The 18,855-nt window shown below is 44.1% G+C and overlaps 1 protein-coding gene across 14 annotated transcripts in view; it reads right to left on the minus strand.

Moving 5' to 3' along the window:
• Nucleotides 1-216: 216 nt before the first annotated feature.
• Nucleotides 217-18,855, minus strand: part of FAR1 (fatty acyl-CoA reductase 1) — an 80,047-nt gene continuing 61,408 nt past the window's right edge. For 8 of the 14 annotated variants that reach the window (XM_034417130.3, XM_087878527.1, XM_087878548.1 and 5 more), the window contains 4 exons: nt 15,274-15,445; nt 9,417-9,546; nt 8,368-8,495; nt 217-699 (listed from right to left, as the gene is read on the minus strand). In XM_034417130.3, coding sequence (XP_034273021.1) covers nt 537-699; nt 8,368-8,495; nt 9,417-9,546; nt 15,274-15,445 — 593 coding nt within the window. In that variant the 3' untranslated portion in view covers nt 217-536. Of the gene's footprint in view, nt 700-8,367; nt 8,496-9,416; nt 9,547-14,838; nt 15,011-15,273; nt 15,446-18,855 lie in introns of all 14 variants that reach the window. The other 6 variants (XM_087878549.1, XM_087878534.1, XM_087878552.1 and 3 more) reach the window with 1 other exon arrangement.

Below are 18,855 nucleotides of genomic sequence, written 5' to 3' on the forward strand. Positions count from 1 at the left end.
TTTTTTTATTTCTTTTAGTAATTTTTGTATTATTAGGAGCCTTTGGAAAAGAGCTAAGAAGGAAAGATTAGCAGAATGCCCCATTTAAATAATTTACATGGAATATTTCTCATAAGATTAACCAGAAAAATCCGCTGTGATTCTCAAATAAATTGCCACCTAAGAGAATAATTTGTTTACCTTACCTAAATGCGCTTATTTGCAATAAAAATTAAGTTTACTATGTTAAGGCAGATTTTAATTGAATGCATTCCAGAATTGCAGTTACACTGGTCAATGGCCTAACATTTTCCTCATACAGATGTATTAAATCTGCTTGGATATTTTACCTACATATTTGCCTAATGAGAGATTGATCCAGATTAGCCATATAATCTTCACAGAAATACACAATTAAGCATCACATGAACTGTATTTCACAATCCAGATCTAATATTTCATGTTTTTACAAAAGACAAGATGAGTAGGTATATTATACGGCTTTGTGCCATTAGACCACCAAATGCATAGATGTCCTAATGCTGGAATTGTCATCTCTAGTATCTCATAGTGCTGGATGCTCTGAAGTAAGAGAGGAACTTGTAACATAGGCTAACAACAAAATACCAGATGTTTCTTGCCATTTGTGATCTTGCAATGAAAATTCGCCAGATGAGGATTACAAGTACTGTATTGAAGCCATACCGTATATTCCTTAGCCTGGAGATAAAAACAAATCAAGAGAGAGAAAAAAAATAACAAATGTGGGAAACTTAAGTAAACTGGCAAATAAAAATATAACAGCTTGAGGATGAAACAAAACATATTATTTATAAAATTCCTATTTCATTAGAAAGGAATTTTTATAATAGTGTGTACAATTTTGTTACAACAGTCTAGTTCTATAAAATCTGCACATCAGTAAATTATACTGTTCTGCAGTACAGATTTCCTTTCCTATCATAGAATTCTCCCATCGTACATAAAGATTTTTATGCAATTCATATGCTCTTTTCCTACAGAGTACATATACCAAGAATTACAAGATAACTTATATTTGAAAGACTGATACAAACAGTATCATTCTCCCCAACTTAAAAGGTAATCAAAACCCCAATATGTAATCTTCAGGCAAAAGAGATAGGCAAGAAATATCGGAGTCCTGGTGGACCTCACCGAAATTATTTTACCACAACATCTGTTTAGCATTTTTTGAAACAATTACAATAAGAATGTCAATTGATTATTTTAATAATTACAGAAGTGTTTAAGTATTAATAAAAGAGTTACTGTGGCCTTAATACAGTTACCAAAAAAAAAAGCCTTTGACATTCATAGAATGGACGTTGTCTTACCTGAACGTCCCTTTTCTGGGCGCTGCGTACACTATCCATGCATGGGTTAATCCTTCAGTGCTTGGCAAACAACTGAGTGAAAACAAAAGGCTTTTGTTCCCCTTTCTGGCTCCCAAGCCACGCCTCTCGTCCCATGATGCCCCAGTCTGAACGAAGGCGCAGCAGACAAGAAACCACGCTACAAGTAACGTATACAACTCAACTTTATTAACTCAAGTTAACGTAAGGGAAAGAAACTAGTCTCAGCCATCACAGTGACAGGCAGCCCTCACGGGCGGGATATGGATAGTGTACGCAGCGCCCAGAAAAGGGACGTTCAGGTAAGACAACGTCCATTTTCCTGTGCGCTGCTCCCACTATCCATGCATGGGATATACCCAAGCCTACACTCCCTGGGTGGGGGGCTGCCTGCCCTCAGAGTCCTCCTCTGTCAGTACTTTTTGCAGAATTCTGCGGCCAAAGGATGCCTCCGCTGAATTGTAAGCATCGATTCTGTAGTGGCGGATGAACGGTGTGAGGGATGACCACGTTGCCGCTCTGCAGATGTCCACGACCGAAGCTTGGGTGGCCCAGGCTGCTGAGGTGGCCGCGCTGCGTGTCGAGTGCGGTAGGATCTTGTCGGGGGTCGGTTTGGCGCTCAGGTCATATGCCAGGGCAATGCAGGCCTTGATCCATCTGCTGACTGTGGCTGCTGATATCTTCTGACCCATGGACTTTGGGTTGAAGGAGACCAGGAGTCCCTCCGTACGGCGGAAAGGAGCGGTCCGCCGGATGTAAGTGTGGAGGGCGCGTCACACATCTAGAGTTGTGCCACCTCTCTTCTCTGGGATCGCGAGGTGCGGGGCAAAAGTCCGGTAGGATGAGTTCCTGAGCTCGGTGGAACCACGAATTGACCTTCGGGATAAAGGCAGGGTCCAGGCGCAGGGTCACCGTGGAGTCATGGAAAATGCACAAATCTCTGCGGACTGACAGAGCCGCGAGCTCTGAAACCCTCCTCGTTGAGGTGATCGCCAGCAGGAAGGTCACCTTAAACGATAGGTACTTAAGCGCTGTCGTGTCTAGGAGCTCAAAGGGGGGCCCCGTCAGTGCCCTCAACACAAGAGGCAGATCCCATGAGGGGTAGCGGTGGACTGTGGGGGGCCGCAGGTTGGTGGCCCCATGTAGAAACCCCTTGATGCGTGGGTGGTGTGCGAGGGATTGGTACGGGGGGCACGCAATGACTGTTGACAGCGCCGCTGTCTGTCTCCGCAGAGTTGTGGGGGCCAGGCCCTTGTCTAGGCCAGCTTGTAGGAACCGCAGGATGTCGCGAATGGTGGCTGACGTGGGGTCGACGTGCTGTTGGGTGCTCCATCTACAGAACGCCTGCCATGAAGACTCGTAGATACGGGTCGTAGCTGGCCGTCTGGCCGCCTGGATAGTGGTAACCACTTCGTCTGGTAGGCTGTCCTTCTTCAGGATGACCCGTTCAAGTGCCAGACGGCTAATTGCAGCCACTGGGGCTCTGGGTGCGTGACTGCTCCCTGGCACAGGACGAGCTGCTGTGGCGGGATCAGCCATGGCTGTTCTACGGACAGGGCTACTAGGTCGGCGAACCATGGTCTCCGGGGCCACTTTGGGGCTACCAGGAGTAGGTCGGCTCTTTCTGCCAGCAGCTTCCGAATGAGTCGCGGGAGTAGCGGGACTGGTGGGAATGCGTACAGGAGACCCTCGGGCCACTTGCAGCGCAGCGCATTGTGGTCCTCCGCTTGTGGTGTCAGGTAGCGCGATACGAAGCGTGGAAGCTGAGCGTTGGTCGGCGTTGCGAAGAGGTCCACGACTGGGTTTCCGAAGCGTGAGGTGAGTTCTTGAAACAGCTGAGGGTGGAGCTGCCACTCCGCTTGATCTATTGTTTCGCGGCTGAGCCAGTCCGCCCTCACGTTGGTTACCCTGGAGATGTGATCTGCTCTGATCGAGAGCAGGTGCCTCTCTGCCCAGCTGAACAGCTCCGCAGACTCGTTCATCAGGGTACGGGACTTCGTGCCCCCCTCCCTGTTGACGTGGGCCTTGGCCGAGATGTTGTCGGTCAGAATTAAGACGTGATGCCCCTGCACCATCTGCTGGAAGTTGCGGAGTGCCAGTCTGATCGCCCGAAGCTCTAGAAGATTGATGCTGCTTTGCTGCTCTTCTTGCGACCATTGCCCCTGTGTGACCAGGTTGTGGAGATGGGCTCCCCACCCTCGAAGGCTGGCGTCTGTGGTGAGTATCAGCCGGTCTGGCTCTAGGAAGCTGGAGCCCTTGAGGAGCGACGGCGACGTCCACCACCTGAGGGACCTGCGGGCCTGTAGGGTGAGTCGGACCTCCCTGTTGGAGCTGGCCCTTCCCGTTCGCTGGAAGGGAAGGAGGAACCACTGTAGGGGTCTCGAGCGTCTGCGTGCCCACGGTACGATGCCGAAGCAGGATACCATCTTCCCGAGGAGGGTTGAGAGGTGGAACAAGGCAACTCTCCTCCTCGTCAGGCACTGCCGAATTAGGGTACGGATGCTCTGGACTCTGTCCGGTGATAAGAAAACCTGGCCGCAGGCCGAATCTATCAGAGCCCCCAGGTGAAGGAGTCTGGTGGTAGGTAGAAGCTGACTCTTTGCAAAGTTTATGGTGAAGCCGTGATCCTGGAAGGTCTCGATCACCATCTCCATATCTCTGTGAGCTTGGCTGGGCGTGGACGACAAGACTAGAATGTCGTCCAGATAACAGAGTACCCAGATCGGGACGGCTCGGAGCTTGGCCGCCACCACCGCTACCAGCTTGGTAAAGGTGCGGGGGGCCGACGAGAGTCCGAATGGCATTGCCCGGTATTGGTAATGCCGGCCCTCGTATTCGAATCTCAGGTACTGACGGTGGTGCGGATGAATTGGCATGTGCAGATAGGCCTCCCAGAGGTCGACTGATTGGAGGAAGTCGCCTTGCCTCACTCCCGCTAAGATGGACTTGAGGGAGTGCATCTTGAACCTGCGGTATAGTACCGACAGGTTTAGGCGTTTTAGATTCAGTATGCCCCTCCAGCCCCCGGAGCTCTTGGGAACCAAGAAGAGGGTTGAGTAGAAACCGGAGCCCCGCTGGCTGTGCGGCAGCGGCTCTATGGCCCTGACCTCCAGGAGGTGGGCAATCTCCTGGGACATTAAGTCCTGAAGCTCCGAGGATCGAGGGGTTGGGCAACGGATAAAGCGTTGGGGCGGCTGGCCGGAGAATTCGATGGACAGACCGGAAGAGATCGTACGCCTTACCCAGGAGTCCGAGGTCGATTTGGCCCATTGTCGGTGGAAGAGGATGAGTCGACCCCCTATGGGCCCCGTGTGCCTGGAGTCATTTCCCCCTTCTGGCGGGCTTAGGGCCGGCACCACGGAAGTTGCGTTTAGGCTGCTGGTGTCGCCCTCGGTCTCGGAACTGTTGTCTGTCATTGAATCTGTCTCCTCCCTGGTAGTGGGAGCGCTGTGAGGAGGACCCCCTGGGTCCGGCGCCTGCTCGAAAGGGCTGTTGGAGCAGGTAAGGCGTGAACCTGCGTTCCTGGCGCCGGTAGGTCGATGGGAGGATCTTCCTCTTGTCCTTCCCTTCAATTAGTAGGGGTTCCAGCGGGGCCCCGAACAGGTCTGGTGCCTTATATGGGGAAGCTGCCAACTTCCACTTGGCTTTGAAGTCGGCTTTCCATGGCCGAAGCCAGAATAGCCTCCTAGCGGTGAGGGTTGAGGCTAGCGCCCTTGAGGCGAACTTGGCTGAATTCAGGGAACTGTCGGCCGTGTATTCGGTGGCCGCTATTATTTTGTTCAGATCTTGATGCAATCTGGTGTCTTCCGGTGGGAGTCTGTCCTGCAGATGATGAAGCCAGATAAGCGAAGCTCTATTGAAGAAGGAAGAGGCTGTCGCGGTTCTGATTGCCCAGCCGACGGCCTGGTGTGATTTGCGGAAGGCCCATTCCATCCTCTTCTCCTCCGCCTTGAGTGAGTCTAGCGGGTCGCTGGATATCAAGGAGCTGGAGGCTAGAGCTGCCACCGGCTGGTCTACTGAGGGAAGAACCAGGAGGTCCTCCAACTCCGGGGCTGCACAGTAGAGTTTCTTATCCAGGTTGCTGGGTGTCGCCAGGGAGGCCGGCTGCACCCAGGGGTTCTGGATCACGTCTGTAAACAGCTGCGGGCAGGGAATGTAGTCCTTCTGCGGCTTTGATGACTTGAAAAGGGCGTCGTGAGGGCCTGCCGCTGATGTGGCGGGTGTTGTGACATCTCCCGGCACCCCCAGGTTGGTTGTGAGCCATGCCTTGTGGAGGAGCGATTTGAATAGGGCCGGGCGGAAGAGGCCCGTAAAGGCCGGTGTGTCCGGTGCTAGGCCCTCATCCTCCAATAGCTCCATCTCCTCTGGGGCCTCCTCCGCTTGGTCCGATTCGTCTGATGAGGAGTCTCGGCCTCGTTCTGGCCTGGGGTGGGGCTGGGGCTGGAAAGGCCGTGGGTGGCCCGGAGCTACTTGAGCGGGGCCCTGGGAGGCCTGCTGCATCGTTGCTGTGAAAAAAGATGACAGGGCCACTGAAAACATGGCCTGGAAGTCCACTGGGGTGCCAACCCCGGGCCACCCGGACCCTGTGGGTCTGTCCTTGACGGTGTGGCACTGGCCTCTCTAGCCCGACGATGCTGGTTTGGTGTAGAAGCGAGTGAGGCCTCCAGTGCGGGACCTGAAGGTGTCTCGATGCGGGGTGTTGCGCGAGGCGGCCCAACCCCTTCCGGGGTTCTAGGCGTGGCTGTGATGTCGTTCGCAGACGTAAGGCCCTGATCCGCCTCTCTTGGGGAGATCGGGATGGGCTCCCCGGGTGTCAGCTCCCTGAGCGGGTTACCTGCAGCCACCCTGAGCGCCCTTTCCCACTGTCGCTCCAGGGCGTTGTGTCTCCCTAAGGCATCCCTATCTTGGAGGGGGAGGGAGCCCTCGGACGCCGCCCTGCTGGCCGAGCTCACGTGCCTCTTTTTTGACTTCCTTTTTCCCTTTTTTTCGCTTATACGTGGTGGGCTTAGTTCCAGCTCCATGTCTGACGATGGGGGTGTGCGAGACATGGTTGAGGCGGTTGGTAGCGACCTTGCCCGGGAACCCTTCAGGCGTTGGAGGCTAGAGGTTGATGCCCCTTTCCGCAGTAGAGGGGGGGGTGCGGGTCTGCAGCTGGCTCCCTGATTGAGGAGGGAAGCGCAAGCTGAATCGTAAGGCCCAAAATGGCGGCCCAAAGGTCCACCAATATGGGGCTGCTCCACGTGGGCAGACTAGGCAGCGGGCTTACAATGGCGGCCCGAGGATCCGACCAGACGCCGCGCAATCCCCTAACGAGGGGTTATTCTGTAGCGCAGGGGGAGATCGCCTCTCTCTTCAGCGCTCGCCCCGCCCTGCGCCCTCGCTTCGGTGTCCCTCCTGAAGGCTCCGCTTGGAATAGGCCTCCGGTCCTCACCACGTGGGCGGCCGGCGCCTCCGACTCCGCTGGCCAGCTGATGAGCGCGCCGCCGCTGAGCGAGGATTCCGAGCGTGGAGCAGGCGCCGATCCTCCCGGTAGCTCCGCCGGCCAGCTGATGAAGCCGCTGCGCGAGGCTGAGCCTTGGGACAGGCTTCGGCTCCTTGCCACGTGGGGAGCCGGCGCTTCCGGCTCCGCCGGCCAGCTGATGAGCGCGCTGCCGCTCCGGCGCGGGGCGAAATGCCGGTAGCACTGCGCTCGCACCGAGCTGGCTTGGATTAGGCTGGGGGGCTGATGAGCGAGCGTGTAAGCGCTCTGCTTCACTCCCCCCTCCCGTTGATTAAGATCCTCAGCTTAGCTGGATAGGCGCGAAAGGGAGCTATTCAAAAATAAAACAAAGTCCTAGGCGCACAAAGAGAAAGGAGAAAGCCAGTAGGATTATAATAATTTTAAGAAATTTAGAAAAAAAACCAAAGGAACCCCCACAGAAGCACAATACCTTAACAATCTGTGGAGCTCCAAAAATCACTACAGTGTTTGCCAGCAACTGAGTGAAGACTGGGGCATCATGGGACGAGAGGCGTGGCTTGGGAGCCAGAAAGGGGAACAAAAGCCTTTTGTTTTCACTCAGTTGTTTGCCAAGCACTGAAGGATTAACCCATGCATGGATAGTGGGAGCAGCGCACAGGAAAATTACATCAATAATAATAGCTAATAGATTATTCAGTAAATAAAGCAACAATGAATCTTATTTTTAAAATAATTTATGTGACTATGACTTCTGTATATCTTATTTATTCATTCATACTTTATGCATATTCTTATCTTTCACTAGTCTGTGAAAGTCTTCTTATGCTGTTTGAATTAAGTTTTTCACACGCAAATCTAAAATCTCACTGGGTTTCATTAGAGATCTAAAATTATTATGTGTGCATGGGGGAAGGTTATGTGCATTTAACTGGATTTCAATATAATATGCATGGGAAGATGGAAGAAAAAATACTTCGTTTTGTCTATGGTTTTGTGCATCTGTGCTTAATTAATATTTTAATTTTCAACTAGAAATCATTCCATGTTTTCTCAATCTAGGCTCTGCATTTGGACTTTATCTGTTCCAGAAGGGAGGCATATAGTGTTGAATTTTTCTCACTTTGATGTGCACACAGATGAATTCTATGACTATGTTTCTTTGTCAGTGGTTTCTATAGACCATAGGCTGATTAATAAGTTTCTCCTTCTAAGCGTTTTGCCAAAAGCTGGCTTCTAATTAAAAACAGAAGATTCTATTATTAATAGCAATAGCACTTAAACTTATATACTGCTCCATAGTGTTTTACAGCATTCTCTGGGCGGTTAACAATCATCATATTCCCCCAAAAAATCTGGGTCCAATCTGGAAAGATGGAAAGCTGAGTCAATCTTTAGCTAGGCAGGATCAAACTCCTGGCTGTGGGCGGAGTTGGCCTGCAATACTGCATTCTAACCCCTGTGCCCCCACGGCCCATCAACATTTTACATTGTGGTAAAGAATAGTTAACATAAATACATATTAATTTATGGGACAAAGAAGTCTAGTCCACATACTTATTTAAGTGTTTCCGAGCTGCTGGGAGACCAGACATTTCTTCATTCAGTACATACTTCTTTGTTCCCATGCAGTAATTTTCCATATATTCTGCCCAATGTAACTGCCGAACATCAAAATTAAATACCTGGTGTAAAAATTAAACAATGTATCTGTTACTAACAAAATATAGTTTTAAACTCAAATCAAGAATACAATGGATAAAACATTGTTTCTTAGTAAAATCAAATAAAACATCACCTACCCACCCAACCTAAGAATTAACTTCCATTAATGATCCATAATATTGACTCCACAAATAAATTCAAACTCTTGGATCCCTTGTAATAATCACAAGCACAACTACATAAGAAGCATGTTGATACCAACAGTCTTTTCTACCAAGCTCTTTAAAACAATATCAAAATAAAAGATGTCTGTATGAAAACTGGCTATATCATGCATTTGAAAGAGTAACAAATGAATCATATGTTTATTCAGAGTTCAATGGAATTATTTACCTATGTAACTGGATCTATGTAATTATATAGAGTTCTTGTGTCTAGGTCCTATACCAAAAGTTATTTCCCCCTTTTCTTAATACAGTTACAAAAATGTATCAGCATTCAATTTAGTTAGCCAATTATGGCAAATCCCACCCCTAAAAGTTTTCTTTACCACCCAAGTATCATTCTATCATCCTCCCATAATGTTAACACTTTAGTATGTATGAGTTTTTATTTTAAAACCAAATCTTTTTTTCTACTCTATGGAAAATATACTAATATATATAATAACTTTATTTAGGTATATCTGGGTTTCCAATGCAGCCCGTTCAAAGATCTATCTGTATTTAGTTGCGCTTATTATGACAATGGGCATACTGAATACATTTGGCATTTTATTGTTGTTTCAGAAAAACTACAGTAGATCAAAGCCAGGCACTATGGAAGGGGATCACGCTATAGCTTTATCTTTTCATTAGTTTCTTATGTTTCACTTTGTTCTTTAATTGAAATGCCTTATGTATTACATTGTTAGCAAGCAAAGCAACTCAAATGTAACTTGCCTTTTTGTCTTCAGGACTCAGCTGGCTCATAAGCATATTGACATTGTCTGTGTTCCAGTCCCAAGAATTACTTGTAAAGTACTCTAATAGCACCATAGCTCTGTGAAGACGTGTTATTGTTTTCATCATCCTATAGCCCAGGGAAAGATGTTATTAAAGAAAATCACACTCACAACTTAAATATGACTCAACACTTAGAAGGAAGGTTCCTCCACAAGATCCTTCAGTTTGCCCATTACACCATTAAAACTTGGAGTAGAATTTTCAAAAACAGAGTATTTCTGCATAGCATGTTAAATAACTTTTTTTTTTTGAAAGGCTGAGGTCCTTTTCTTAGGTAGTACCGTGAACACCACAATTTATCTATAAATTAGGGCTATGCAGATATGAAGGGAGCACATAACATCAATTGCAGCTTCTTTTAATCATTGCCTTTTGGGGGGATCACAATGCACTTTGAATTATCTTTGACCTTTTGAATTTAAGGCTCTGCACAACTCTAATCAACCGCACAATGTAAATCACAAAAAATTCTGATGAGATTTGCATGGAGATATTCCTTTGCCCATTAATTTAGAAGTTGAAAAGGTCATGGAAGAAATATTTCTTTATAAAACCATCTTCTTTTGAATCCTGCTTATAAATGATGCTTTGCATCATGCTGGTTCAGATGTTTACTACTTAATATGCAGAAATATTCTATTCATGTTTATTGCGTAAGTCAATCACCAGTCAATATTTTGTTTGAATATAGTGCATTCTATTAGTAGGATCAACTTGAAAGATAGCTTTAAAATACTAGTATCTCTGAACTTGAATTTAGTGAACTCTGAATTCATTCTTTTGCAATTTCTGTTGATGCTGCTACAACCAGTAATACAAACTCCTAGAACCTTATTTGACAGCTACTCTGACCCTGACCATTTCAAGACTGAACCTTCTAATAGAAAGCACTGATCATTAGGAAGATTGAAAAGTGAAGAACAAGAAGAAAAAGTTTTCATGAAAAAAGGTTGCTTTAGAAAGACTTTTTTTTATTCAGTTATGGTAACTTGCTTATATTGAGGATAGCCAAATACAATTCTATTGAAAATAATAAGTGCATTTATTAAAAAGAAGACATACATCGGAAATACCGTATGAATAACCATCTTCTGTAAAAATAATTCAGAACAATGAAACTATGTATTATATTTCTCTAATTTTAAGGTTTTTCCCAAGGGATCTTAACAGCTTCTGGGCTATATTAAGAGAAATTATACATATCATCCATGATATAAACAAGCTTTCCCCAACCTTCCTGGCCCCAGGGACAGGTTTCGTTAGGAAAATTGTCTTCCGTGGCCTGGGGGTGGATGGGAGAATGGTTTCATGTGCAGCCTAGTTCCCACGCATGCACAGATGAAGTTTTGGTTGCTTGCCTGCTGCTTGCACAGCTTGGTTTCTAATAGGCCACGGACTGGTGCCAATCCATGGCCCGGGATTGGTGACCCCTGTTATAAAGTATTATTTTCAAACATTTATAAGCATACCATCTAGCTCAATCAAATTTATTATAAACAAGTGTCCTTAATGATATAAAATTCATGAGGCAAATATAACTAAGTTTTTGGAAAGAACACTAAGAGGCATCCTAGATTGTTTCTCAAAATAAATGTTGCCTGGGATCTCAGGTTGAACTCCTCATATATACATATGTATATACCTATATATACATAAAGGTAAAGGTTCCCCTTGCACATATGTGCTAGTTGTTCCCGACTCTAGGGGGTGGTGCTCATCTCCATTTCAAAGCCGAAGAGCCAGGGCTGTCTGAAGACATCTCCGTGGTCATGTGGCCAGCATGACTAAACACCAAAGGCGCACAGAACGCTGTTACCTTCCCACCAAAGGTGGTCCCTATTTTTCTACTTGCATTTTTTATGTGCTTTCCAACTGCTAGGTTGGCAGAAACAGGGACAAATAAACTGAGCTCACATACATACATGCACTATTTTTGTAGTTTCTTTTCTGGAGAACATTTCACTTTTCAAGTCTGATCAAGACCTCTCTTTCAATACTGTCATGATTTATTTTTAGAGGTTAGTTTGGCTTCATTTTATTGTCTCCTCACTGGATAGTTGTGATTTTAGTTTATGATATTCTATCTAGTTTTGTAGATATCATTGTATCTACTTAAGTATTACAATTTTAATGAACTAAAAACACTCACAGTCTTTCTTCAAGGAATGCTCCTCACAGAGCTTTTCTGCTTAAGCAACACTATACATTTGCATGAATAGTCCACATATTGCAGATTTTGTGGAATTATTAGTGTCTGAGTTGTTATATATTATTTTTGTCAGACAGATGAATTATGTAATACAATTAGACAACACAGAAAACATCCAAATCTGTCAAATGTAATCACAGTCCTGCAAAAACTGAAAGACACCATAGCATATATTCAACCTTTTAATCTCAAAATGGAAAATCTTTATTAAAGAAACAAAATCAGAAAAAAATCCAGCTTGACTGAACTTCCCCATATTGCTATTCTCAAAAAGAATTCCAGAATTCTTCAGTGTTCCTTTACAAGCTTGTAAACTAAAGACAGATCACAATGACCTTTCATGTAGTATTTAACATTCATAACATCTAATATCTTAGTTCCATCCCATTAAGATTATAGGCAGAACATCATATTTTGATATCTCACCTGATACAGGTTGCTGCACTCAGGCTATAGATTGGGACTAATTATAATAGCAGTTATTCCTGAAGCCACTGACATTAACTGACAAATCCTACAGTATATTATTTTAGATCAGGTTATTTGGAACAAAATGTTTTTCCTCTTTAAGATGCTTAGGATTTAAAATAATTGAGAATTATTTTTATTTTGATCCTCAGAATTGTTGGGAGAATAACAGAAAAAGTTCTCTGTGGATGCTTCCAACCTTTGAAACTCCTTGCCAAAGTAAGACTTGAACCCTCTGTTGTGCTTTAGTACCTTAAAGTAGTGGGTTTTTTTCCTATAGGTTTCTTCAAATTTTTACTGCTGTATTCTATTTTTGTTTCCATTTTTTATTGTGTTACACTGTTTCCTATTTTATTATTATTAATTGTTAAATAATTAAGTTGTGTGGCTAAAAGATAAGACAAAAATTATGTAAAGAAAATAACCTTTTCCTATGCTATTTGATAACCGGAGGATTTTTGCTAAAGGGAAGCTTCTACATAAATATTGTTTATGATCAACACAGAACAAGATGAATTTAAATGGATTGTACTTCTTGTTTAAAATCCCCTCCTTTCCATATTAGATACCATTACAACATAAAGTTATTTTATACTGCACACAAATTATATTGCAAGTTTAATACAGTTATGGATCTGGTCTTTAATTTTTCTATTTCCTACATTTCTATGCTCAACTTGTTTTATTCTTTTTTTAAAAAATCGTATTACTTCAAACCACTTTCTCACTCCTCTTAAAATATACAAATATAGATATAAGGACCAGCATTTGATCTCCAATGATGCTATATGATCATAATGTCCTGGAGAGATGGTGATCTGGTTTTCTGATTTCATGGCACTCAGTTCCAAAATGTGCTGAATTTTCAAATAATAAAAACTTTTTTTCTCATAGAACCATTACATTTCAGCTCACTAAAAACTAATTCTACACTAAAAGACATTCTGAAAGACAGATACTACCTGTCTACTGTCTACATTCTGAAAGACAGATACTACTTTTTACAATGAATCACTTTTACTTTGTTTGGTAGGATTTCAGTATAAACAAGACCGGAAACAAAGCATTTTATAAGTGTATGTGTTCATCATTAAATAGGAATCTAATTTTCTTGTAGCAGGCAGAGTATACAGAATTCATGGGATAAATTATCAGCTCACGGTGGTATGTTTTTAACAGATATAGCTACCAGTTAGATGCAAGCATGTTTAGAAAATACAAGTTTCGCTGGTAGGAAACTTTTTTTTTTTTTTAAATCATTTTAATCTCAAATCCACCTTTCCCACAATTAAAGTCAAGGATTTAAAATGATCTCAACAATATAGGCACATTCACGTATTTTTCATGTTATTGGTATGGAAGTAGTTTTTCAGGCATATTCTTTTGGCATATTCTTTTTCAACCTCCTGCAGCTCCTGCCATTTCCTGGAGGTCTCTTATTAACGAAGTAATCAGACCTAACCTCTGCTTAGATTCCAAGCCATAACAAAGTCATCCAGGTGATGCCACCTACTAAAGCATGTTTTACAGACTTCAAATACAGTATATTAAAACGTGAATTTGAAAGTCTGAAAGTTGTATTACACAATGGCTAGGAGGAGGAAAAGAGAGACAAGAGCTTCTGGAGGGGGAACGGAAGAGAAACAAGAGCTTCTGGGAATGGAAAAAAGTTCTCTACTCTAGAACCTTCTTCTAGGAATAGAGAGAAGACTGCCAAAATGACAACAATGGTAGTAACAAGGTCTCAGTATTCTTTATGGGAAAGCTGTTCTGAAGAATACAATTAGTAAAATTGCTGTTTATGGACTTGGGAAAATATTATAGGCCTTTGCTTGCTGCCTATATTATGGAACAAACGAAAACTATTGCCTAAATTGTTATGGCAAAAAAGTAAGTGGTGTGTCTGCTAAAATTATTTCTAACTCTTGGAACAGTATGTTAATGCTGTAAGAGAAATGATGACAGTTCCCAAAGTCAAAGACATATTCGTTTTGTCATAGGTATATACACACGCACACATACACATACCTACAATCTTTGACTTGGTATGTGTGCATTTAAGTGTATTTATATTTACAGATATAGATATATAGTTTCCTTTTCCTCTCCAAATACTAAACTACTGAAATAATAACGATATATCTTCTGTTCCTTCAGACTTTTGGGGGTGGAGGCTGTGCAGTTTGAGCAGCAGTTCTGGAAAAGAAAACTTGAAAAAATTGGCATTTTAAAATGTTAAGATAGAGAAAAAATATGCAAGTTTGAGCAGTAAAAGTATACATTTTGCCGGCTTAAAAAAATTTGTAAGCCAAAAGAATTATAAGCCAAATGATGGTGATATAAAATATCTCCTAAATTATCTAAATTTGTTAAAGAAACCATGTGTACCATAGTTTTAGTATCTCTTCTATCTCCTTCCCCTCCCCATTCATTTTAGCTTATAATTTTCAATAACAGTGCTAGAGTAGGATGATTTGAAGAGCGTGGTAACTGCATGACATGGACCTATGACTCTAATAAAGCCAATGTCAACCAGCCACTAAGGCCCAAAAATATCCAGCTCTTTTACTGTTATTGTTGGTTCTTCCATTAGTAAATCTAAGGTAAAAAGCTCATGCCATTGATCTAAACTGCCACCAAGCTTCCATCACTTTAGCAAAAAATTAGCCCTTTCTTTCTTACCACGGTTTCTGACCTGTCAACCTGAGAACAACATCGTATAAGAACGCAGGAAGTATGTGACCGACTGTAGTCCAATAATGATGAATAAAGGGATTGGACTGGAGTTTAAGATTGGGACGCCTGATTGCTTGTTCTAAAGGATTCCTCTTGAATATCAAATTTATGTAACATTCTGTAGGAAAAATAAGGGTCAAAATGTTCTGAGTAGCTCTTGTTCGAAGAATAAATCCAATCATCTCTAGACATCTTAATGGGTTAACTACTCCATACTACACCATTTTCACTGTTGCCGGAAAACAGCAGACTTGGATTCGAACTTCTATGGATTTAACATTCCATCCAACCATCATTACGAAAAAGAAAAAAATGTGTTAATTGTGTAAGCATGGGTTGTAAATAGCCAGAGGAACACAAAGCAGAGCTAGTCACCATTACCTTGGGTTTCTTCCTGTAATCCTGAGGTAGATATCATACAGGAATGCTGGGGCCTTATGGCTTACAGCAATCCAGTAGTGATATAAAAGGTGATTGGATGTTAGATTTACATTGGGCCGTCTGAAGGCCTGTTCGAGAGGATTCCTCTTGAAAGTGGATATTACATGGTATTCTAAGAAAGAAAAGTTGTGTATAACAGCTTTGATAATAACCATGTAAATGTACTGGACTTCCATGGACATCACAACAGATAGTACTATTCCCACTGATTTAAACCACATTATTCCCTACACATACTTCATTAACTAACAAAGTTAAAGCATTTTATTCAATTAAACTGCAAAATTACAAAACTTTCTCATTGGACTTGTTTGCATACTTAAGCATTACTTTTTAACTTTTCCCTCCTTTTCTCTTTTTTTACTTATTAAATCTGTGAATAAATGAGAACAGAATTTCTTGGCTTAACTTCTTATAGTTTACATAATCATACAAGACCCAAGGATGTTACATTAAAGCAATATTTCAAAATTAAGATATACTAAGTAATAAATTCAAGTAAAAATTAACAAACTCACTACATAAAATAGATTATTTCTTTTAAGGATCTGATGCTTTCTCTACCTTAATCTTAATTAGTAAAGTCAGCCAATTTTTTCCTAAAGAAATAAATCAATTGGAAAAAAAATACAAGCTTCTCTTTTACCACCCATAAAATCTAACCAAAGAACTATAAATAAGAGAGATTACCTCTAGGCCAGGGGTTCCCAACCGGGGGTGCGAGACAATATTCCAGGAGGTGCAAAAACTTGGGTTTATAAATTTCAAAATTATAATGTATATGCATAATTTTATGCATATAATTATTTACTTTTATAAGGGGTGCGAGAATATATCAGAAGCGTTCTAGGGGTGAGGGGTATGGAAAAGGTTGGGAACCCCTGCTCTAGGCTAATGCCTAGATTAGACAATTACTTAAGTTTCAAATGACTTCTGGGAAATACAAAATCAATATACCTCATGGAGTCTGAAAAGTTTAAAAACTAAAACAGTAGGCTAAATCTCAAATATTTGATGATGGGATCAGATGGCAGTGATAGTATAAATTTCAGCATAATACAATGGCAGCATATGAACTAATGGAACAGAAGTAAAATTTGACTTTTTTCCTCAGCTTTCTGATATGTTAAGGTATATCAGCAAATACTATGCAGTCTCAAAGCATATTTCTTGTGCTTTAGTATTGTTTTGTAATAAATATGTCCTAAACAGAAATGCTATATTTCCATACATCATAATTCAAATGCTAAGTAAAGCCACAGATATGTAAACACTGTTCCAAAAATTGGTCTGTATCAGTGCATTTGCATCAGAAAAATAAAGTTCTGTGACTTTTATACAATATGCAAATTAGCTTAGTTTTATAGACTCTTATGGCTATTGTTACTACACCTGTGAAATTGCTATATGTACACAGGCAAATAAAGCTTGTGTAACCTTGTATTTCCTACTAAACATGCAGCTATGTGATTCACCCACATTGGTGTAATACTGATCAAGTACTAAAGTTTTTCCACTCCTAAAGTGTCCTATTCAATCAAGTATAGTTTAAAATACAGGTAGTCCTCAACTTATGACTATAATTGAGCCCAGAATTTATGTTGCTAAGTGAGAAATTTTCTAGGTGCCTGATGGACCCTGATAGGTTCCAGATGGAGCTTAGGCCATTCCCTGAGGCTCTGACTCACAGCTCGGCTGAAGAACTGGTGGCCACCTGGGATAGGGCGGCCGTTGATACTTTGGACCGAGTCGTGCCTTTGTGGCCTCTGACCCGTCGCCGAGTTTACCTGGCTCCTTGGTTTTCCGAGGAGCTGAGGGAGATGAAGCGCCGGAAAAGACGCCTGGAGAGCAGTTGGAGGTCTAGCCGTTCCGAATCTGACCGAACACTGGTAAGGTCTCATATTAAGACCTACCTAGTGGCGATAAAAGCGGCAAAACATATTTATTTTTCCGCTCTTATCGCATCTGCAGATAACCGCCCAGCCACCCTGTTTAAGGTGACCCGCACCCTCCTCCATCTGGGAGCGTGGGAGGATCCCTTGAAGGGTCGGGCTGAGGATTTTGTTCAGTATCTGCACGATAAAATCACTCAGATTCGGGAAAGCTTGGTCTCTGACTGGGTGGGTACAGACGGGATGACGGAGGCCGGTCTTGAGAATGTCATTTGGGAAGAGTTCGACCCTGTTGCTCCCGAGGACATGGATAGGATACTGGGACGGCTGAACGCGACCACATGTTTATTGGACCCGTGTCCCTCCTGGCTGGTGCTGGCCTTCCGGGAGGTTACACGAGGCTGGCTCCAGGGCATTATTAACACTTCTTTGAGTGAGGGTGTCTTGCCATCTGCCTTGAAAGAGGTGGTGGTGAGGCCCCTCCTCAAGAAGCCCTCTCTGGATCCGGCTGTTTTGGCTAACTATCGTCCGGTCTCCAACCTTGGCTTTGTGGCGAAGGTTGTTGAGAGTGTGGTGGCACGACAGCTTCCTCAGTACCTGGATGAAGCTGTCTATCTAGATCCGCTCCAGTCCAGCTTCAGGCCTGGGCACAGCACGGAAATGGCATTGGTCGCGTTGGTGGATGATCTCTGGAGGGCTCGGATAGGGGCTGATCCTCTATCCCAGTCCTGTTAGATCTCTAAGCGGCTTTTGATACCATCGACCATGGTTTCATGCTGCGCCGGTTGGAGGGGTTGGGGGTGGGGGGCACCGTCCTACGGTGGTTCTCCTCCTATCTCTCTTACCGGTCGCAGTCGGTGTTGGCAGAGGTCGACCCCGAGGCGCCTTGTTTGTGGGGTGCCACAGGGGTCGGTCCTCTCACCCCTTCTGTTCAACATTTATGTGAAGCCGCTGGGCGAGATCATCCGTGGTTTTGGGCTGGAGTTCCATCAGTACACTGACGATACTCAGCTGTACATCTCCATCCCAGGCCATCCCAACGATGCCCTTGAAGTGATGTCCCGGTGCCTAGAGGCCATGCGGGTCTGGGTGGGGAGAAACAGGCTTCGACTCAACCCTTCCAAGACCGAGTGGCTGTGGCTTCTGGCGTCCTGATATAGCCAGCTGGTGCCATCGCTGGCTATGGGGGCCAGTTACTGGCCCCCACGGAGCAGGCTTGCAACTTGGGCGTCCTCCTGGATGCACGGCTGTCTTTAGAAGAGCACATGACGGCCGTGGCCAGGGGGGGCTTTTCATCAGGTTCACCTGTTTCGCCAGTTGCGTCCCTTTCTGGATCGGGACTCCTTACACACAGTCACTCATCACTTCCCGCCTGGACTACTGCAATGCTCTCTACATGGGGCTCCCCTTGAGGAGCACCTGGAGGCTCCAACTGGTGCAGAATGCGGCTGCGCGGGGGATCATGGGAGCGATGGGGGTTCCCATGTGACACCCCTCCTGCGCGAGCTGCATTGGCTCCTGGTGGTCTTCCGGGTGCGCTTCAAGGTGTTGGTTACCACCTTTAAAGTGCTCCATGGCATAGGGCCTGGGTACTTACGGGACCACCTTCTGCTGCTGATAGCCTCCCACC

This window comes from Pantherophis guttatus, chromosome 1, assembly GCF_059756535.1.
Source record: "Pantherophis guttatus breed Tessera chromosome 1, ASM5975653v1, whole genome shotgun sequence".
Lineage (NCBI taxonomy): Eukaryota > Metazoa > Chordata > Lepidosauria > Squamata > Colubridae > Pantherophis > Pantherophis guttatus.